This window comes from Gorilla gorilla, chromosome 8 (genome assembly GCF_029281585.2).
Source record: "Gorilla gorilla gorilla isolate KB3781 chromosome 8, NHGRI_mGorGor1-v2.1_pri, whole genome shotgun sequence".
Classification (NCBI taxonomy): domain Eukaryota; kingdom Metazoa; phylum Chordata; class Mammalia; order Primates; family Hominidae; genus Gorilla; species Gorilla gorilla.
The window spans coordinates 98,076,204-98,100,083 of record NC_073232.2 but is presented as its reverse complement, the minus strand read 5'-3'; the positions used below and the strand labels follow the sequence as shown (position 1 = coordinate 98,100,083).

Below are 23,880 nucleotides of genomic sequence, written 5' to 3'. Positions count from 1 at the left end.
GCTGCACTCAATTAGAGAAGGAAATTGTGAATCTGTCCAGATTGCTTTAGAAACCCTGTGTGGTCTCCAAAATCAGCTGGGCCCTTCAGTACTGCCAAAATCTTTTAACTTGTCCTTTGTTGGGCTCCTTGGCTATGTCTCTCAGAGACTGTTTAAAAAGTTAACCTTTCTTCTTGAGCTACCTAAGAATCTTCTATCCTTCCCAACTAAAAAAAAAAAAATGATTGTACTTCTATATTGGGGAAATAAACTGAGACTTTGGGGCATAAAATTGTACCTCTAATTCCTATGAAATTTACATCTGCAGGCACCTGCCATCTCCCACAGAAGGGAGTGTCCCCTGTCCCCTGTCAGTCTGTCCCACTGTCACAGGACAACCCCTCCACCTGTGTCATGAGTTGATTCCTTTGTGCCTCCTTTGAACCTTGCTTCCTAAATTAGTTTCCCTTCATTTTGTCTTGTAAGCCTATCCTGCTCCATTAAATCTCTTTTTAAGCCCTTAAATATGCTCCAAACTTTCCTAATCCTAAAAATCATCCCTGGATGCTAGAGTTTTTAGAAGAGAGGCAAGAACCAGAGATGCCAGTGTGACAAGTGTAAGAGGAGAGTGTTGATAGGGTCACCTCCTATTTTCTGCCTTTACTCAAGGTATAGTATTAGATTTCTGTTTAGGACATGAGTATATCTGTCCCTAGCCTACATATTAAACCTTGAAAAAATCCTTCCACATGCGTTTTCCCAGTTTGAGCTTGGAGGTTGAATCAGTTGTCACTATTGGTCATTCTAAAAGAAACTGGTTCTGCTGATGCCTCCCACTTGGAGGGTCAAGAGGCCAGATCATTATGATGACTGCCTTTCAGTGCTCTTGTGACTAAAGGAGGACTCTAAGCCCCATTGTCACCTGGCATCCACCCATCCGGACATGAAACTCGTAATCGCCCCAAACTTGGCAGTTTTCTTCTCACAGTCTGGATCCATCTTAATGGGGTTTCTGTCTGTTTTTAAAATGAAGCCCATTTTGGAAAGCAAACATCTTGGGAGGTAATTTTGAGGTCATAGTAGGGCACATCCAGAGAGATTCTTCACACCATGGCTTTACCATGGAAGAATAAACCTGTGGGTTTGCAAGCCATGAATTAAGGGTGGTGGAAGATAGAAATAAATATATGACCCCTTTATTCTTTCAGTATTTTACTCTCTGGCATGAAGTCTACATATGAAACACTCACGGGCTAATATGTTAATGAGGTCTAACATAGTTGTGGAACTCACCATATAACTTCTGAAGTGTTTTAGAAAAGAGAAAGATCAATGTGGGATAATAGAGTCTGAGAGGTGTGATGAAGAAATGGAGTGTGCCTCTGGTCTTAACATGTAGGGAGGATGCACACAGGCCTAGAAGATAGAAGGGCCTTCTTGGTGGAGGGTAGAGGGAAACATAGGGAAAATAAAAAGAAGATAGCTAAAGTTTGGTAGGAAAACAACAAAGTGAAGATAAACTATAATTCGTAGAGAAATGAAGATACTTTACTCGGCTCTTTTCTGTAGAAGTAGTTTCCTGAAGTTTTTAGAAGAGAGAAACTTATAAGGTGAAGGAAATAGTAACAGACAACTTAGTGTTGGATTTTCCTTATAATATTCAGACTCTCAGGGTGCCAGCTCTCAAATCCATTCCTCTGAACAGAGCAACTCAAAGGACAGAGGGTGGACCTTGACCCAGGGCAGAACCCAGCAGTAAGCTGAGGACTGCCGTCTAAATGAGATGGCTTTGCCTTTCAGAGAGCAGACTTGGCCATCTCTGCCATCACCATCACCCCAGAGAGGGAGAGCGTTGTGGACTTCAGCAAGCGGTACATGGACTATTCAGTGGGGATTCTAATTAAGAAGCCCGAGGAGAAAATCAGCATCTTCTCCCTCTTTGCTCCATTTGATTTCGCTGTGTGGGCCTGCATTGCAGCAGCCATCCCTGTGGTTGGTGTGCTGATATTTGTGTTGAACAGGATACAGGCTGTGAGGGCTCAGAGTGCTGCCCAGCCCAGGCCGTCAGCTTCTGCCACTCTGCACAGCGCCATCTGGATTGTCTATGGAGCCTTCGTACAGCAAGGTACCTTTCTGGTTTCCTGATCCTTGAATAGCTCTAGGGGCCTGGAAGAACTTATCCATTGGCAAAGTTCTCAGGTGCATTTTACCAAAGTCATTCCAAATGCAATTTTACTTAATCTCTAGGACGGTACAAATGTCATGCTGCACCCAATTTCTCTGAATAATATCAGAGAGAAATTAAATGAAACAACAACAAGGAGCTCAACTTCAATTCCTGATTCTCTACTTTAGATAAAATTAACTTTGGAGTTCTGCTTTGCACTTTTCTCTCCTCCTACATTAAAGTGATTGCTATGCACATGAGGTTGTCAATGAAACTGTGAATCTTGCTTAAATTTGATGACTTAATGGGGAAAAAAAATCCCAATTGTATTGCAATCATTTAAGCAGTACTTCAGCCATTCTTGAGGTACAAATTCTCCTACCTCTGAGGGGTCTTGATGGTACTTCTATCCAGTAGTGAGTTATAGGATTGTGCCATTTTGACTGGAGCAACAAATTGCAAAGTTTCTAATGTGAGTCTTCGTCCTGTTTGCACCATGGCAAATGCTTTGTGAGGTTATGTAAGGAGAATAAGCAGTGAGAAGCTCTCTTCTCCTAACACTTTAGAGACCAAGGAGAAATAATTGGCCTCAAAGAGGCTAAACTTCTAACTAAAAGTCTCATGCCCTGATTTCTGAGAATTCTGGGGGAAGAAAAGCCATCTAATGAGGGCTGAATACTAATAAAAGTGATATGGGACATCTCATTTCTCAGGTTTAAAAGAAAGCCAGGGATCCCTCCATGTAGTAGGAGTTATTTCCATATTTACAGAATTCCCGAGTCTGCTATATATGAATTTGAAATTGGAAAGGGATCTTACATAAGGCTGCAGCCCTAGAAGTTCTTACCACTGTGAGGTAGAATCTTCTAACTGAAAGATTTTGATATTCAGACCCCAACGCTTGGTGTTTTGACAAATTTCGCACCACTAGAAGCCCAGTCCTAACTTTTTCATATTTTGTGGTCCTCTGCCCTTGTCCAAGATCCATGGTTTTAGGATCCTATCCCAGAATTGGCACAGATGCCCAGACCCAGCTGACAGTCACCTCCCTGGTTCCAGCCCATCACGAGTGATGGCCTGTGTGCCTGGCTGCAGGGCAGAACACCTCCCTGGGGATGGGAGGGAGAGCAGAAGCCACTGGCCAATCCACTTTGTCTGCCTCCCGCAGGTGGCGAATCTTCCGTGAACTCCGTGGCCATGCGCATCGTGATGGGCAGCTGGTGGCTCTTCACACTCATCGTGTGCTCCTCCTACACAGCCAACCTTGCTGCCTTCCTCACAGTGTCCAGGATGGACAACCCCATAAGGTAAGCCTATTCCTCCTTGATCTGGAGCCAGCAGCTCAGAGAGGCTTTAAAGAGGATGTAAACCTTTCCAGGGCAGTGTGGTATGATGGAGAGAGCCCTGATCTGCAAACTGATGGTCTCCTGGAATCTTTAGTGCATGGAGAAGAGCTTCACTCCTGTTGTATTTTATCTCAGGCACAATTACATAAATGTATAAATTCATTAAATAATATTTCCTGAAAATTTAATGCTGGCTGCAAAGCTAAGAAATCAATTAACAAATTACATTTTCTCAGACATTTAAACATTGATTACAAACTTATTTAATCAAAATTTTATAAATATTTAGTTAAAATTAATTTAAACCAGAAGTCTAATATATGCTTTTTTCAATCTTCGAACACCTTAAAATAATTTTTTTCAAAAATGCCAATTGCCACAATAAGTAGAAAACATATTTCATGCACATTTATATGATTATAAAATTATTGAAACCAAGACTAAAAATGTGTCTTCATGTTTACAAAATGTTAAGATTATGGCATAAAAGAATGAGCTCAATATAGCGAAATAACTCTTGGAAGTGACTGTATTTTATGATCAGATTCCCAAAAATAGTGTAAATTACAAAAAAAAGAACTTGGACAGAGTGAATTTGGTTGGATGTGTGGTTGCTGAAGTGGTCATAGGCATGGATCTGTTGTACACTTCATTGGGTACAATATTGGCTTCAATATTGCCTCTAACTTGATCTCTGATTATGGTTTTTTGACTCACTGCCTTTAGTAACATCCCTTTAATTCATCACACTCACTCTCATCATATTGGTTCTTTTGATCCATAGCTCTTAATCAAGTCGTCCATACTCAACCAGCCTCTATGGGTCTCAACTAGCTATTGAAAAGAGTTTAAACTCCTTGACTAGGATTCAAGATTCAGTATGATATTGTCTAATATCTTTATTAAATTGACATTTTTATTGAGATAATTATAGATTCATATGTAGTTGTAAGAAATAATGCAGAGAGGTCTCCTGGGATCCTTTACCCAGTTTTCTCAATGGTAACATTTTGCAAAAGTCTAATATTATATCAAAACCAGGGTATTGACACTGATACAGTTGACTGATTTTATTCACAGTTCCCCTCTTGTACTCATCTCTCTGTGTGTCTGTGTATATGTATGTGTGCATTTGGGTCTATACTATTTTATCACTTATAAACTTGTGTATCTGCACCACAGTAAAGATACTGAACAGATCTATCACCACAAGGATCCTTTGTCTTGTCCTTTTATAACCACCCAAATATTTTTCACATTTCTTCCCCTGACACTCTGTCCCCAACTCTGGCAACCATTAATTGTACTCCATCTCTAAAATTTTGTCATTTCAGTATGTGATATAAATGGAATAATGCCTTTTGGCTTTGGTTTTTTTACTCAACGTAATTCCTTAGAGATTCGTCCACGTTTTCGTGTGTATTAGCAGTTCACTGCTTTGATTATATCACATATACCACATATGAGTAATATCACATATACCACAGTTTGTCTAACTATTCCCCCATTGGAGGACATCTGGGTTGCTTCCAATTCTTGGCAATTATGAAAAAAGCTGCCATGAACATTTGCGTGCAGGTTTTTGCGTGAACATGAGTTTTCATTTACATGTGATAAACACCCAAGAGTGCAATTGCTGGATCATATGGCAAGTTCATGTTGGGTATTGTAAGGAAGTATCAAACTGCTTTCCAGAGGGTCTGTATCATTTTATATTTCTGCCAGTGATGTAAGAATAATCCAGTTTCTCTGCATCTTTCCTGACATTTGGTGTTGCCATTATTTTTCATTTTACCATTCTGATAGGTGTGGAGTCATACCTCATTGTGGTTTCATTTTGCACTTCCTGAATGACTAATGATGTTGCACACCTTTTTTTGTGCTTATTTGCTATGTATATATCCCCTTCAGTAAAATATCTGTTTTTATCTTTTCTAAATGGATTGCTTATTACTTTTGAGTTTTGAAAGTTCTTCATATATTTTAGACACTAGTTCTTTGTCAGATATGCAGTCAGCAAATATTTGCTGCCACTCTATAGCTTGTCTTTTCAAACTCTTGTCTTTTCACCGTGAAAAGGTTTTAATTTTGATGAGGTTCAATTTAGAGAATTATTTATTTCACGAATCACGCTTTTGATGTCAAGTCTTTTCCTAGCCTGAGACCCCGAAGATTTTCTACTTTTATTTTTTACTGAAAACATTTGCATTTTACAATTCAGTCCACAATCAATTTTGAGATAATTTTATAAAGTTTGAGGTTTAGGTTGAGAGTTTTGGGGGTTTTTTTCTCTTCTTTTCTTTTCTTTCTTTCTTTTTTTTTTTTTTTGTCTGTTTGTTTTGGTCTATGGATGCCCAATAGATTTAATACTATTTGTTGAAAAGGCTATCCTTCCTCCATGGAATTGCTTTTGTATTTTGTGAGAAAACAGTTGGACATATTTGTATGTATCTAAATTGTCTATTCTGTTCCATTGTTATATGTGATTGTCCCTTTGCCAACACCATACTATCATGATTACAGTAGCTATAGCGTAAGCCTTACTATAGGGTAGAGTGATTCCTCCCATTTTAATCTTCTTTGCTAGGATTATTTTAGCTATTCTAGGACATGCATCTATATATATAAATTTTTTCTCATTTGTATTTTTTGTTATTTTCAAAATTATCACCTAAAGGATTTCAGAATTGTATTCAGAGCAAATCAACTAACTGAAAAATTAACAGAACACAATTAATTAAAATTTTCCCATTTAATAATTAATAAATAACAAAGTATCAGTGACTCTAATAGTGGACTGAGTTTGAACCCAGCTCAATAATTAGTTGGCTAAATATTTTCCTCAAAAACACTGACAAAGCAAGTAACCATTTACTATTATGCTGATCTTTTGCTAAGTTTACTTATTTTTTTTCTTTTTGAGGTATTATTGACAAATAAAAATTTACAGTATACAACATGATATTTTGATGTAAACAGGGTCTTTCAATGAGAAAATGTTTTAATTTTGATGAGGTCAAATTTAGAAATTTGTTCTTTCATGGATCTTTCTTTTGATGTTAAGTCTTTGTCTATCCAGAGATCCTTAAGATTTTCTCTTGTTTTAAAATTCCTAACATTTTTATATTTTTACATTTTACATTTCATTCCACAATCAATTTTGAGTGAATTTCTGTATGAAGTTTGAGGCATAGGCTGAGGGCTTTTTTTTTCAGTCTATGGATACTGATATGGTTTGGCTGTGCCCCCACCCAAATCTCAACCTGAATTATATTTCCCAGAATTCCCACGTGTTGTGGGAGGGACCCAGGGAGAGGTAATTGAATCATAGGGGCCTGTCTTTCCTGTGCTATTCTCATGACAGTGCATAAGTCTCATGAGATCTGATGTAGGTTTATCAGGGGTTTCTGCTTTTGCTTCTTCCTCATTTTCTCTTGCCACCACCATGTAAGAAGAGCCTTTCACCTCCCACCATGATTCTGAGGCTTCCCCATCCATGTGAAACTGTAAGTCCAATTAAAACTTTTTTTTTGTTCCCAGTTTTGGGTATGTCTTTATCAGCAGTGTGAAAACAAACTAATACAGTAAATTGGTACTGAATGAGGGGCATTGCTGAAAAGATACCCAAAAATGTAGAAGCAACTTTGGAATTGGGTAACAGGCAGAGGTTGGAACAGTTTGGATGGCTCAGAAGAAGACAGAAAAATATGGGAAAGTTTGGAACCTCCTAGAGACTTGTTGAATGGTTTTGACAAAAATGCTGATAGTGAAATGAACAATAAGGTCCAGGCTGAGGTGGTCTCAAGTGGAGATGAGGAACTTATCGGGAACTGGAGCAAAGGTGACTCTTGTTATGTTTTAGCAAAGAGACTAGCGGCATTTTGCCCCTGCCCTAGAGATTTGTGAAACTTTGAACTTGAGAGAGATGGTTTAGGGTATCTGGTGGAAGAAAGTTCTAAGCAGCAAAGCATTCAAAAGGTGACTTGGGTGCTGTTAAAAGCATTCCATTTTAAAAGGAAAACAGCATAAAAATTCAGAAAATTTGCTGCCTGACAAAGCAGTAGAAAAGAAACACCCATGTTTTGAGGAGAAATTCAAGCCAGCTGCAGAAATTTGCACAAGTAGCAAGGAGCCTACTGTTAATCCCCAAGACCATGGGGAAAATGTCTCCAGGCCATGTCAGAGACCTTCATGGCAGCCCCTCCCATCACAGGCCCAGAGGCCCAGGAGCAAAATGTGGTGTCATGGGCTGGGCCCTAGGTCCCTGTGCTGTGTGCAACCTAGGGACTTTGTGCCCTGTGTCCCAGATGCTCCCACCATGGCTGAAAGGGGACAACATAGAGCTTGGGCTGTGGCTTCAGAGGGTGGAAGCCCCAAGCCTTGGCAGCTTTCACGTGGTGTTGAGCCTGCAGGTGCACAGAAGTGAAGAATTGAGGTTCAGGAACCTCTGCCTAGATTTCAGAAGATGTATAGAAACGCCTGGATGCCCAGGCAGAAGTTTGCTGCAGGGGCAAGGCCCTCATGGAGAACCTCTGCTAGGGCAGTGTGGAAGGGAAATGTGGGGTTGGAGTCCCTACTGGGGTGTGGACTCCCTATGTGGAAATCAAGGAGTCCGGAGTTGAGGTTTGAGAACCTTTGCCTAGATTTCAGAAGATGTGTAGAAACGCCTGGATGCCCAGGCAAAAGTTTGCTTTAGAAGCGAGGCCCTCATGGAGAACCTCTGCTAGGGCAACGCGGAAGGGAAATGTGTCATGTGGAGTCCCTACACAGAGTCCCTACTGGGGCACTGCCTAGTGGAGCTGTGAGAAGAGGGCCACCATCCTCCTGACCACAGAATGGTAAATCCACTAACAGCTTGCACCGTGTGCCTGGAAAAGCCACAGACACTCAATGCCAGCCCATGAAAGCAGCCACGAGGGAGGCTGTACCCTACAAAGCCACAGGGGCAGAGTTGCCCAAGACCATGGAAACCCACCTTTTGCATCAGTGTGTCTTGGATGTGAGATCTGGAGTCAAAGGAGATCATTATGGAGCTTTAAAATCTGACTGCCCACTGGATTTCGGACTTGCATGGACCCTGTAACCCCTTTGTTGTGGCCAATTTCTCCCATTTAGAATGGCTGTATTTACCCAATACCTGTATCTCCATTGTATCTAGGAAGTAACTAGCTTGCTTTTGATTTTACAAGCTCATGAGTGGAAGGGACTTGCCTTGTCTCAGATGAGACTTTGGACTGTGAACTTTTGGATTAATGCTGAAATGAGTTAAGACTTTGGAGGACTGTTGGGAAGGCATGATTCCTTTCGAAATGTGAGGACATGACATTTGGAGGGGCCAGGAGTGGAATAATATGGTTTGGCTCTGCCTCCATCCAAATCTCAGCTTGAATTGTATCTCCCAGAATTCCCAAGTGTTGTGGGAGGGACCCAGGGAGAGGTAATTGAATCATGGGGGCCGGCCTTTCCCATGCTATTCTTGTGATAGCGAATAGTCTCACGAGATCTGATGGGTTTATCAGGGCTTTCTGCTTTTGCTTCTCCCTCATTTTCTCTTGCCTACGCCATGTAAGAAGAGCCTTTTGCCTCCCATCATGATTCTGAGGCCTCCCCAGCCATTTGGAACTTTAAGTCCAATTAAACCTTTTTTTTTTGTTCCCAGTTTCAGGTATGTCTTTATCAGCAGCATGAAAACAAACTAATACAGACACTTAATTCCTCCAGCACTATTTGTTGAAAAGACTGTTCTTCTTCCATTGAATATACCATTTGCATGTGCACTACGAAATGATTACTACAATGAAGCTAAGTAACATATCTGTTACCTCACATAGTTATCAGTTTTTTGCGTGTGATGAGAATATTTAAGATCTGCTGTTTTAGCCTATCTCAAATGTATAACACAATTTTATTAACTATAGCACCATGCTGTACATTATATCTCCAGATCTTATTCATCGTACCTAACTGAAATTCTGTACTCTTTGACAAAAAGCTCATAATTCCCCCACACTCCAGTCCCTGGCAACCACCATTCTCTGGCAACCAATAAACTCTCCGTTTCTATGAGTTTGACTCTTTAGATTCCAAATATAAGTGAGATCATTCAGTATGTGTCTTTCTGTGCCTAGCTTATTTGAGTTAACATAATATAATATTTGAGTTAACGTAACATAATATCCTCTAGGTTCACCCATGTTGTCACAATGGAAATATATTTTATTTATATATTATATATATTAATGATATATAATGTATCACATTTATATATTATATGTGTATATATAATATATACAAATAATTACATTATGCACATTATATATGTGTATATATAATATATAATCACATTTATATACATTATATATGTACATATATATCACATTTTCTTTTTTTATTTTATTTTATTGTTATTATACTTTAAGTTTTAGGGTACATGTGCACAACGTGCAGGTTCGTTACATATGTATACATGTGCCATGTTGGTGTGCTGCACCCATTAACTCGTCATTTAGCATTAGATATATCTCCTAATGCTATCCCTCCCGCCTCCCCCCACCCCACAACAGTCCCTGGTGTGTGATGTTCCCCTTCCTGTGTCCATGTGTTCTCATTGTTCAATTCCCACCTATGAGTGAGAACATGCGGTGTTTGGTTTTTTTGTCCTTGCGATAGTTTGCTCAGAATGATGGTTTCCAGCTTCATCCATGTCCCTACAAAGGGACAATAATGTCCAATTATTTGCAGATAAAAAGTTAGGTTGATTCTGGCTGGGTGCAGTGTCTCACGCCTGTAATCGAGCACTTTGGGAGGCTGAGACTGGTGAATCACCTGAGGTCAGGTGTTCAAGACCAGCCTGGCAAACATGGTGAAACCCAGTCTCTAGTAAAAATACAAAAAGCAGCCAGGCATGGTGGCGGGCACCTGTAATCCCAGCTACTCAGGAGGCTGAGGCAGGAGAATCACTTGAACCTGAGAGGTGGAGGTTGCAGTGAGCCAAGATCATGCCACTGCACTCCAGCCTGGGCAATAGAGTTAGACTCCGTCTCAAAAGAAAAAAAAAAAAAAAGGTTAGTTCTATATCTTGTCAATTTCTAATAATGCTGCAATGAACATGATAGTGCAGACGAATATCTCTTCAAGATACTGATTTCATCTTCTTTGGCTCTGTATTAAGAAGTGGGATCACTGGATCATATGGTACTTCTATATTTAAGTTTTTGAGAAATTGCCATACTGTTTTCCATATTCTCATCATCACTTGTTATCTTTTGTCTTTTTTTTTATCATAGCCATTCTAACAGGTGTAAGGTGATACCTCATTGTAGTTTTCATTTGTATTTCCCTGATGATTAGTTATGTTGAATATTTTTTCATATATCTTTTGGTCATTTATATGTCTTCTTTTGAGAAATGTCTATTGAGGTCCTTGCCCATTTTTAAATTAAACTATTTGTTTTGTGGTTAGTGAGTTTTTGATTTCCTTATATATTTTGGATATTAGCACATTATTTGATTTTCTGTCATTTTGCAAGTTGTCTCCTCACTTTGTAGATTGTTTACTTTGCTATGTATAGGATTTTAAAATTTGATTCAGTCCCATTTATCTATTGTTGCTTTTGTTGCCTGTGCTTTTGGGTCGCATCCAAAAAATCATGCCCCAGACCAATGTCAAAAAGCTTTTTTTCTTCTGGAAGTTTTACAGCTTCAGCTCTTACATTTAAGTTTTTAATTTATTTTGAGTTGATTTTTGTGTATGGTGTGAAGTAAGAGTCTATTTTCATTCTTTTGTGTGCAGATATTCCGTTTCTCCAACATCATTTACTAAAGAGACTGTCTTCCCCATTGTGTGTTCTTTGCAACTTTGTCAAAGATCAATTGACTGTAAATGTGTGAATTTATTTCTGGGCTGTATTCTCTTTCATTCGTCTATATATCTTTTTATATGCCAATACTATATTGTTTTAATTACTATACTCTATACTATATTTTGAAATCAGGTAGTGTGATGTCTCCAGATTTGCTTCTCTTGTTTAAGATTGCATTGGTATTCAGAGGACTTTTGTGGTCACAGGAATTTTACGATTTTTTTTTTCCATTTCTGTGAAGAAAGTCATTGGTATTTTGGTAGGGGTTATACGAAATCTATAGATCACTTTGGGTGGTATTAACATATTAATAGTATTAATTTTTCCAATCCATGAATATAGGATACCTTTCCATTTATTTGTGTCTTCTTCAGTTTTTTCACCAGTTTTATAGTTTACAGCATGGCATACAGATTTTTCACCTCCTTGGTGTAATTTATACACCAGAATTTTATTTTTATGCTATTTTAAATAGAATTGTTTTTTGATTTGTTTGCAAATACTTTGTTGTTAGTTTATAGAAATATTCCTGATTTTTGTATGTTTATTTTGTATCCTGCAAATTTACTGCACTATTATTAGTTCCTGCATTTGTTTGGTGAGGTCAAGGATTTTCTTTACAGATCATGTCATCTGCAAATGTATGCAGTTTTACTTCTTTCTCTCTGATTTGAAAGTCTTTTATTTCTTTTTTTAAAAAAAAACTTTTAGGTTCAGGGGTACATGTACAGGTTTGTTTATAGATAAACTGTATGTCATGGGGGTTTGATGTACAGATAATTTCATCACTCAGATAAACATAGTACTTGATAGCCATTTTTTTCTGATACGCTCCTTCCTCCTAACCTCCACCCTCAAATAGGTCCCAGTTCTGTTGTTCCTCTCGTATCTATCCATGTGTTCTTGTTGTTTAGCTTCCATTTATAAGTAAAAACATGTGGTATTTAGTTTTCTGTTCCTCTGTTAGTTTGCTTCGAATAATGGCCTTTAGCTCTATCCATGTTGCTGCAAAGAATATTATCTTGTTCTTTTTTATGGCTGCATAGTATTCCGTGGTGTATATGTATCACATTTTCTTTATCTTTTATTTCTTTGTATTGCCTAATTGTTCTGACCATGCCTTCCAGTTCTATGTTGAATAGATATGGTGAGAGTGGGCACCCTTGTTTTGTTCCTGATCTTGGAGGAAATGCTTTTAGCTTTTTACTGTTGAGTATGATGTTAGCCATAGGCTTCATATATAGCCTTTATGATGTTAAGGTACATGACATTTAGTCTTAATTTGCTGAAAATTTTTATCATGAAAGATGTTAAATTTTCTCTAATGATTTTTCTACATCTTTTGAGATGAATATATAATTTGTTTCCCTCATTTTGTTAATGTAGTGTATCCCATATCTTGATTTTTGTATGTTAAGCCATTCTTGCATCCTGGGGGTAAGTTCCACTTGATCATGGGATATGTTTTTTTTTAATGTGCTATTGAATTAGGTTTGTTAGCATTTTGTTGAAGATTTGCACATCTATGCTCATCTGGGATATTAGCCTGTAGTTTTCTTTTCTTGAAGACTCCTTGTCAGGCTTTGATATAAAGGTGTAATGGTGGTCTTGTAAAATGAGTTTGAAAATGTTCCCTTCAATTTTTTTGGAAGTGTTTGAGAAGGATTGGCATTTTTCTTTCTTGGGAGGTTTCTGATTACTGTTTCAATCTTATTACCCACTATTAGTATGCTCAGATTTTCTATTTCTTCAGCAATCAGTCTCAGTAGGTTGTACGTTTCTAGAAATTTATCCATTTCTTCGAAATTATTCAGTTTGCTGTTGAAAAATTGTTTATAGTGTTCTCTTATGACCCTTTCTATTTCTGTGGTATTGGTTGCTTCTTTTTCATTTATAATTTTATTTATTTGAAACTTCCCACCTTTTTCTTAGTCTAGCTAAAGGTTTTCCAATTTTGTTTATCTTTCCAAAAAAGCCAATCTTAGTTTCATTGACCTTTGGTAGTGTCTTGCTAGTCTCTATTTTATTTATTTCTGCCCCGATCTTTATTATTTTCCTCTTTCTGCTAACTTTGGGCTTCGTTTGTTCTTCTTTTTGTAGTTCCTTGAGATATAAAGTTAGAATATTTAAAAGGTTTCTTTTTTAATGTAGTTTTAATCAACATTAACTTCCTTCTTAGAGGGGCTCTTGCTGCATCCTATTATTTTTGGTATGTGTTTCCATTTTTATTTGCCTCAAGAATTTTTTTAGTATCCCTTTTGATTTTTTCTATGATCTACTGGTTGTTTCAGGGATGTGTTTAATTTCCACATTTTATAAATTTTCTTATTTTCCTCCGGTTATTGATTTCTAGTTTCATAGCATTGTGGCTGGTGAAGATACTTGATATGATTTCAGTCTTCTTAAATTTGTTAAACTTGTTTTGTGGTCTAACAGGTAATATATCCTGGAGAATGTTCCATGAAAGTTTAAAAAGAATGTGTATTCTGTGGTTATTGGATGGAATGTTCTGTATATGTTTGTTAGGTCCATCTGGTCTATATTGTTGTGCAAGTTTGCTTTTACTTATTGACTTTCTGCCTGGATGATCTTTCCATTGTTGAAAGTGGGGCATTGACGTCCCCAAGTGTTCTTGTATCGCTATTTCTCCCTTCAGTTTTGTCAAAATTTACATAACATTTTTATGTGTTGTAATGTTGAGTGCATATGTGTGTATGTACACGTGTGTCTATTTTGTTGGATATAAGTATAGTCAACCTATTCTATCACCACTTGTATGGAATATCTTTTTCCATCTTTTTTCTTTCAATGTGCTTGTCTGAATCCACAGCGAGGCACCTGTACAGAGCATATAGTTGGATCATGTTTTTAAAATCATTATGCTAATCTCTACTTTTAAGTAAATGTTTAATCCACTTATATTTAATATAATTTCTAAGAAAGGACTTAGCTCTACCATTTTGCTATTTGATTTCTATATGACTTACATCATTTGTGTTCCTCATGTTTTCTGTTACTGCCTTCTTTTGTGTTAAATGGATATTTTTTCTTTACCATTTTAACTCCCTTGATATACATATGTATATATACACACATCATATATATTATTATTATTATATTCTTAGTAGTTGCACAGGACACTACAATTAACATCTTAATTAATAACAATTTGTGTTGGATTAATACCAACTTTAGTTCAATAATATACAAAAGTTATGCTCTTATATAGTTCTGTTCCACCTACACCCTGACCTTAATTCTTTTATAAAACTGTTTTATGTGCTCTTTTTTAGGAGTTAATTTTAATACTTTTAATTGGTTCAGTAGATAATCTTCTATATTTAGTTTTAAATTTGTTATTTTTTTACTTGTTGAATAAACTTCACAAGTTTTAAGAACAACTTTAGGTATTAGAAGATATTACTAAATTATTTGTTTATTCTGATTTAAATTTTTATTGGTAAAATATACATAACATAAAACCTATTATTTTAAGAATTTCTAAGTGTATAGTTTAGTGGCACTAAGTATATTCACGTTGTCACAATCAACATTACCATCTATCTCCAGAAAACTTCATCTTGCATAACTAATAATCTGTACCTATGAAAGAACTAATTTCCCGTTTTCTCTGGACGCTGGAAACCACCATTCTATTTTCTGTCTCTATAAATTTATCTACTCTAGGTACCTCATATTAATAGCATTATATGGCAATTGTTTTTTATGAATGGCTTATTTCACTTTCTTGTTTTCAAGATTCATCCATGTTGTAGCTTGTGTAAGAATATCCTTCCTTTTTAAGGCTGAATAATATCACATTGAATGTATATATCATATTTTATTTATCCATTCATCTCTCAGTGGAATCTTGGATTGCTTTCACCTTTTAGCTATTGTAAATACTACCGTTATAAACATGGGTGTACAAATACCTGTTCAATGCCTGCTTTTAATTCTTCGGTGTATATACCCAGAAGTAAAATTGCTGGATCATATGGTAATCCTATGTTTAATTTTTTTGAAGAATAACCATACAGTTTTCTACAGCAGCTGCATCATTTTACATTCCCACCAGCAATGCACAAGAAATCCAATTTCTCCAAATTGTTGCCAACACTTGTTGTTATCTGCTTTTTGTTTGTTTGTCTGTTTTTTTAAATAGCCATTTCAATGGATGTGAAGTAGCATCTCATTGTGGTTATGGTTTGCATTTCCACAATTTAAAATTTTGAGCATTTGTATGTGTTTATTGTCAAATTTGCATATCTCCTTTGGAGAAATGTTATTCAAGTTCTTTGCCTATTTTTAATTGAATCATTTATGGGTTTTCTTTGTTATTAAGTTGAAGGGGTTCTTTATACATTTCAGATATTAATCCGTTATCATATATATGATTTACAAATATTTTTCTATTAGCAGGTTGCCTTTTCACTCTGCTGATAGTGTCTTTTGATGCAGAAAAGTTTTTAATTTTGATGAAGTCCAGATTATCCCTTTGTCTCTTGTTGCCTGTACTTTAGGTATAATATTCATTGCCAAATCTAATGTCATAAAGCTTTCCTCTATGTTTTCTTCTGGGAGTTTTATGATTTTAGTGTTAAATTTAAATCTTTGAGCCAGTTTGAGTTAATTTTTGTGTATGGTATAAGGTAAGGGTACAGCTGCATTTTTCTGCATGTGGATATCCAGTTTTCCCATTACGATTTGTTGAAAGACTATCCTTTCTTCATTGAATTGTCTTGGCACCCTCATTGAAAATCATTTGACCATACCCAAGAGGGTTTATTTCAGGGATCACTAGTCTATTCCACTGGTCTATATATCTGTCTTCGTACCAATACTACATTGTTTTTTATTATCATAGCTTTGGATTACATTTGGAAATCATAAAATGTGAGACCTTCAATTGTGTTTTTTTCCAAGATGTTTTGGCTATTTGGAGGTCCCTTGAAATCTTGTACAAATTTTAGTTTTTTTTATTTCTACAAAAAATGTCATTGGAATTTTGTTAGAGGTTGCATTGAATTAGTAGATCATTCTGAACAGTATTGCCATCTTAAAATATTAAGTCTTCCAATCCATTAGCATAAGATGTCTATTTATTTGTGCCTTTAATTTCTTTTTAGCAATGTTTTGTGGGGTTTTTTTCAACTTTTAAATTGTTTTTTATCACCTAAGTAAATTTGTATTTGACATTTGGGTTACATGTGGATGTCAATATAGACATATCACTCAACAGACGTATAGAACAGCAAAGAAGAATACTTCTATTCTGGTTTATCTATGGTCTATATTCTTCCTCATGAAATAACCTAGACAAAAATTAAGAGGTATGAAAAGTGCCAAATATTGATTTAATACATTTTCCTGTCTTTCTTATCTTTTAAATATACAATTGTGCATTATGGGTGTGAGTGAATTAAAATAATTCTAATCCAGACTGTGAGCTCCATGGGCTAAAAGAGAGAGACAGCGTAGGTGAGTGGAGGGCACTTGTCCTTCATCAAGCTATTCACACAAATTAATTGAAGAGGTAGACTAAATTCTCTAAGTCTTGATGGGCTTAGATGTTACATAGGTCTTCAAGTGATGTTTTACTTTATTTTGCTTTAATTTATTGCCCTATATGTTGTATGTTCCACTATTCTTGTAATTGGGCCAAAGTGAAAGGTTCAACTAGTCCAAGAATGCTTAATATACCCCATAAACTGTCTGAATCAAATATTTTTATTTATTGTTCAGCCAAACACAACTGATTTCCATCTACAATTATTTTTTAAGATAAGAAACAGTAAGTCAACTAACTGAAGGAAGAGCTGGGGTATCAAGCTGTAGAACATTATTGCACTTTAACACACTGACTGAGAAATGCAGAACCTCAGGTGGGGTCTTGTCACTGTTGGCTGCAGCAGGGCATAAGCCCAGCCTCAGTGGGCCTTTTCCAAGAATGCTCTGCAGCACCTGACACATTGCTGGTACACCATCTCAAAGTCAGGGTCATTCCCTTAACAGGGGTTTTCAATAACAAGTTGTTTTGGTGGATCATAGCACCCAAGTAGTTCAATTTTAGCTTTGCAGTTTTTAACTTGAGGAAATTTTCTATTCAAATCTCTCAAGTTGCCTTCATTGATATATGGTATATAATCAAATGTGGTAAAATCTTCTTTGATAATCTGCTGAGCCATGTGATTCATGGGCATACCATGCTTCTTCATGCAATTTTCCTCCCTGTAATCTGGAGGGTTTCCTATTTCATATGTGGAGGTCACTGCACAGTCTATCCTCCAAAATATCTGAAACATTTTGATCATTACAACCTTTCTGAAAATTGCTTCTGCAAACAAGTGACTGACTGCAATGGGTGTATGTGTTACCCAGACACATACACAACACTGAATTGGGCACATGCTTGGCCATCTTCTCTTAAGTTTTGCTTTATGCACTTATGTAAGCCACAACTTCATTAGGGCTCAATATTTTGCCAATATGAAATGATCATTTTCCAATTTAACATTGTATACCTTAAATCTACTTTATTGAATATTGGTATGACACTTTTTGATTAGTATTCTTATGTGTTTACCTGAAAAGTATTTGTCATATTTGAATCATTGTGCTTTTGGTATTTCTCTTGGAATCAGCATGTATTGTATTTCTGATCCCATTTTATTCATCTTGTATTTTTTTTTTTTTTTGAGACAGAGTCTTGCTTTGTGCCCCAGGCTGGAGTGCAGTGGCACAATCTCGGCTCACTGCAAGCTCCGCCTCCTGGGCTCACGCCATTCTCCTGCCTCAGCCTCCCGAGTAGCTAGGACTACAGGCGCCCACCACCACGCCTGGCTAATTTTTCATATTTTTAGTTGAGATGGGGTTTCACTATGTTAGCCAGGATGGTCTCGATCTCTTGACCTCGTGATCTGCCCACCTCGGCCTCCCAAAGTGCTGGGATTACAGGCTAATCTTGTATTTTTTTTTTTAATTATACTTTAAGTTTTAGGGTACACGTGCACAACATGCAGGTTTGTTATATATATATACATGGGCCATGTTGGTGTGCTGCACTCATTAACTCGTCATTTAACATTAGGTATATCTCCTAATGCTATCCCTCCCCACACCCCCGACCCCACGACAGGCCCCAGTGTGTGATGTTCCCCTTCCTGTGTCCATGTGTTCTCATTGTTCAATTCCCACCTATGAGTGAGAACATGTGGTGTTTGGTTTTTTGTCCTTGTGATAGTTTGCTGAGAATGATGGTTTCCAGCTTCATCCATGTCCCTACAAAGGACATGAACTCATCATTTTTTATGGCCGCATAGTATTCCATGGTGTATATGTGCCACATTTCCTTAATCCAGTCTATCATTGTTGGACATTTGGGTTGGTTCCAAGTCTTTGCTATTGTGGATAGTGCCGCAATAAAATTACGTGTGCGTGTGTCTTTGTAGCAGCATGATTTATAATCCTTTAGGTATATACCCAGTAATGGGATAGATGGGTCAAATGGTACTTCTAGTTCTAGATCCCTGAGGAATCGCCACACTGACTTCCCCAATGGCTGAACTAGTTTACAGTCCCACCAACAGTGTAAAAGTGTTCCTATTTCTCCACATCCTCTCCAGCAACTGTTGTTTCCTGACTTTTTAAAGATTACCATTCTAACTGGTGTGAGATGGTATCTCATTGTGGTTTTGATTTGCATTTCTCTGATGGCCAGTGATGAGCATTTTTTCATGTGTCTGTTGGCTGCATAAATGTCTTCTTTTGAGAAGTGTCTGTTCATATCCTTCGCCCACTTTTTGATGGGGTTGTTTGTTTTTTTTCTTGTAAATTTGTTTGAGTTCATTGTAGATTCTGGATATTAGCCCTTTGTCAGATGAGTAGATTGCAAAAATTTTCTCCCATGTTGTAGGTTGCCTGTTCACTCTGATGGTAGTTTCTTTTGCTGTGCAGAAGCTCTTTAGCTTAATTAGATCCCATTTGTCAATTTTGGCTTTTGTTGTCATTGCTTTTGGTGTTTTAGACGTGAAGTCCTTGTCCATGCCTATGTCCTGATTGGTATTGCCTAGGTTTTCTTCTAGGGTTTTTATAGTTTTAGGTCTAACATTTAAGTCTTTAATCCATCTTGAATTAATTTTAGTATAAGGTGTAAGGAAGGGATCCAGTTTCAGCTTTCTACATATGGCTAGCCAGTTTTCCCAGCACCATTTATTAAATAGGGAATCCTTTCCCCATTGCTTGTTTTTGTCAGGTTTGTCAAAGATCAGATAGTTGTAGATATGTGGCATTATTTCTGAGGGCTCTGTTCTGTTCCATTGATCTATATCTCTGTTTTGGTACCAGTACCATGCTGTTTTGGTGACTGTAGCCTTGTAGTTATAGTTTGAAGTCAGGTAGGGTGATGCCTCCAGGTTTGTTCTTTTGGCTTAGGATTGACTTGGCAATGTGGGCTCTTTTTTGGTTCCATATGAACTTTAAAGTAGTTTTTTCCAATTCTGTGAATAAAGTCATTGGTAGCTTGATGGGGATGGCATTGAATCTATAAATTACCTTGGGCAGTATGGCCATTTTCACGATATTGATTCTTCCTACCCATGAGCATTGAATGTTCTTCCATTTGTTTGTATCCTCTTTTATTCACTGAGCAGTAGTTTGTAGTTCTTCCTGAAGAGGTCCTTCACATCCCTTGTAAGTTGGATTCCTAGGTATTTTATTCTCTTTGAAGCAATTGTGAATGGGAGTTCACTCATGATTTGGCTCTCTGTTTGTCTGTTATTGGTGTATAAGAATGCTTGTGATTTTTGTACATTGATTTTGTATCCTGAGACTTTGCTGAAGTTGCTTATCAGCTTAAGGAGATTTTGGGCTGAGATGATAGGGTTTTCTAGATATACAATCATGTCATCTACAAACAGGGACAATTTGACTTCCTCTTTTCCTAATTGAATACCCTTTATTTCTTTCTCCTGCCTGATTGCCCTGGCCAGAACTTCCAACACTATGTTGAATAGGAGTGGTGAGGGAGGGCATCCCTGTCTTGTGCCAGTTTTCAAACGGAATGCTTCCAGTTTTTGCCCATTCAGCATGATATTGACTGTGGGTTTGTCATAAATAGCTCTTATTATTTTGAGATATGTCCCATCAATACCTAATTTATTGAGAGTTTTTAGCATGAAGTGCTGTTGAAGTTTATTGAAGGCCTTTTCTGCATCTATTGAGATAATCATGTGGTTTTTGTCATTGGTTCTGTTTATATGCTGGATTACATTTATTTATTTGCATATGTTGAACCAGCCTTGCATCCCAGGGATGAAGCTCAAGTGGTGGATCATGGTGGATAAGCTTTTTGATGTGCTGCTGGATTCAGTTTGCCAATATTTTATTGAGGATTTTTGCATCGATGTTCATCAGGGATATTGGTCTAAAATTCTCTGTTTTTGTTGTTTCTCTACCAGGCTTGGTATCAGGATGATGCTGGCCTCATAAAACGAGTTAGGGAGGATTCCCTCCTTTTCTGTTGGTTGGAATAGTTTCAGAAGGAATGGTACCTGTGGTAGAATTCGGCTGTGAATCCATCTGGTCCTGGACTTTTTTTGGTTGGTAAGCTATTAATTATGGCCTCAATTTCAGAGGCTGTTATTGGTCTATTCAGAGATTCAACTTCTTCCTGGTTTAGTCTTGGGAGAGTGTATGTGTCGAGGAATTTATCCATTTCTTCCAGATTTTCTAGTTTATTTGTGTAGAGGTGTTTATAGTATTCTCTGATGGTAGTTTGTATTTCTGTGATATCCCCTTTATCATTTTTCATTGCATCTATTTGATTCTTCTCTCTTTTCTTCTTTATTAGTCTTGCTAGGAGTCTATCAATTTTGTTGATCTTTTCAAACAACCAGCTCCTGGATTCATTAATTTTTTGAAGGGTTTTTTGTGTCTCTGTTTCCTTCAGTTCTGCTCTGATCTTAGTTATTTCTTGCCTTCTGCTAGCTTTTGAATGTGTTTGCTCTTGCTTCTCTAGTTCTTTTAATTGTGATGTTACGGTGTCAGTTTTAGATCTTTCCTGCTTTCTCTTGTGGGCATTTAGTGCTATAAATTTCCCTCTACACACTGCTTTGAATGTGTCCCAGAGATTCTGGTATGTTGTGTCTTTGTTCTCACTGGTTTCAAAGAACATCTTTGTTTCTGCCTTCCTTTCGTTATGTACCCAGTAGTCATTCAGGAGCAGGTTGTTCAGTTTCCATGTAGTTGAGCAGTTTTGAGTGAGTTTCTTAATCCTGAGTTCTAGTTTGATTGCACTGTGGTCTGAGAGATAGTTTGTTATAATTTCTGTTCTTTTACATTTGCTGAGGAGTGCCTTACTTCCAACTATGTGGTCAATTTTTGAACAGGTGTGATGTGGTGCTGAAAAGAATGTATATCTTGTTAATTTGGGGTGGAGAGTTCTGTAGATGTCTATTAGGTCCACTTGGTGCAGAGCTGAGTTCAATTCCTGGACATCCTTCTTAACTTTCTGTCTTGTTGATCTGTCTAATGTTGACAGTGGGGTGTTAAAGTCTCCCATTATTATTGTGTGGGAGTCTAAGTCTCTTTCTAGGTCTCTAAGGACTTGCTTTATGAATCTGGGTGCTCCTGTATTGGGTGTATTATATATTTAGGATAGTTAGCTCTTCTTGTTGAATTGATCCCTTTACCATCATGTAATGGCCTTCTTTGTCTCTTTTGATCTTTGTTGGTTTAAAGTCTGTTTTATCAGAGACTAGGATTGCAACCCCTGCCTTTTTTTGTTTTCCACTTGCTTGGTAGATCCTCCTCCATCCCTTTATTTTGAGCCTGTGTGTGTCTTTGCATGTGAGATGGGTTTCCTGAATACAGCACACTGATGGGTCTTGACTCTTTATCCAATTTGCCAGTCTGTGTCTTTTAATTGGAGCATTTAGCCCATTTCATTTAAGGTTAATATTGTTATGTGTGAATTTGATCCTGTCATTATGATGTTAGCTGGTTATTTTGCTCATTAGTTTATGCAATATTCAACATTCTTAAAGAAAATAATTTTCAACCCAGAATTTCATATCCAGCCAAACTAAGCTTCACAAGTGAAGGAGAAATAAAATACTTTACAGACAAGCAAATGCTGAGAGATTTTGTCACCACCAGCCCTGCCCTAAAGAGTTCCTGAAGGAAGCACTAAACATGGAAAGGAACAGCCAGTACCAGCTACTGCAAAAACATGCCAAATTGTAATCTGGTATGTTAAAGGAGAATTTTTAACTATTGATAGTTATTATAATATAAATATATGATTTTATTTTTCTCATGTCCACTTGTGCATTTCAAATTTTTTATGGTGTTTAGCATTCTATTACCATTATTATTACTATAGTTACCTCCTACCTGAAGTTAAGCATTTTCTTTTAATCTCCAGTGGTTTTCTTTAGGCTTAAAAATACATGCAACTCCATTTCTCTTTCAGAATTAACAGTGAAACAATATATTCATATCTCTCCTTATGTAAGGTAATACTAAAATACCTTTTTTCCTCCTCTCCTTCTTCCTCCTACTTAATCTTTGTTTACAGAATCTTCGACCCAGTTTACTATGTTTCCTTTTTTCTTCTTAACATCCTATATGGCTTCTCTAAGATATATATTTGCCTTTCACATTCTTTTATTTTTTCCCATCCATATCTATAGTTACAATTAAGACTGAATTCTATGCTCCAATTGTTTCAATGATTGTTGAATGTTTCTTTATACTATGATTTAGCTGCTGTTCATTTCTTTATTTTGATGGATTTTTTATCAGCTGGAGTAGCTTTTTGAGCAATATAATAAGTAGTATGATTTCTGAGACAGCATATCTGAGAACATTTTCTGTTGCCTTTATACATTAATTAAAACATATCTGTATATAATTTTATTGTGTCACAGCTTTCCTCTTTAATATTGTTTAGAATTTGCTCGATTGCCTTCTTCCTGTGTGTCATGCAATGGAGAAACTTTCACCTATTGATTTTCCTCTCCTCTTTTACTTTCTCTCTTACCCCCTCACAACTTTCTCTCTTCTCCCCTCTTTTCTTCATCTCCTTATTTCCTCCTCCTTTCTCTTTCTGTCTGATTCATTTATTCATCTTCTTTTTCCTATGCTCCCCTTCTTCCTCTTTCTTTCCTTTTCACCATCTTCCTCTTTTCCTTCTCCTTCTCCTCACCTTTTTTCTTCTCACTTACCACATCCCTGTTTTTCTCCTTCTTCCTTCTTCTCCTTCTTTTCCTCCCCTTCCTTTTCCACTTTTTTCTCATCTCTCCTCTCCGCCTCCGTTTATCCTCATACTGCTCTTTTTCTTCTTCTCTTTTTGTTCTCCTTTTCCTTTTTCTGTTTTCCATCTTCCTCTTCCACTTTTTTCTCCTGTCTTGTGCTTTCTCCTTTGTAGTTATCCTTACTAATGTCTTTCGACTTAAAAACTTCCGGAGTTGGTTGATATTCCATTAATTATTCTCAGGATTCAGTGAGGTCTTTGTATATGCAA

At 37.0% G+C, this 23,880-nt stretch overlaps 1 protein-coding gene across 3 annotated transcripts in view; it reads left to right on the top strand.

Moving 5' to 3' along the window:
* The window catches only part of GRID1 (glutamate ionotropic receptor delta type subunit 1), a 765,377-nt gene that overhangs the window by 638,926 nt on the left and 102,571 nt on the right, over positions 1–23,880 (top strand). For all 3 annotated transcript variants that reach the window (XM_031015574.3, XM_055353885.2, XM_055353886.2), the window contains 2 exons: positions 1,780–2,104; positions 3,315–3,453. In XM_031015574.3, the coding sequence (XP_030871434.1) occupies positions 1,780–2,104; positions 3,315–3,453 (464 nt within the window). The remainder of the gene's footprint in view (positions 1–1,779; positions 2,105–3,314; positions 3,454–23,880) is intronic.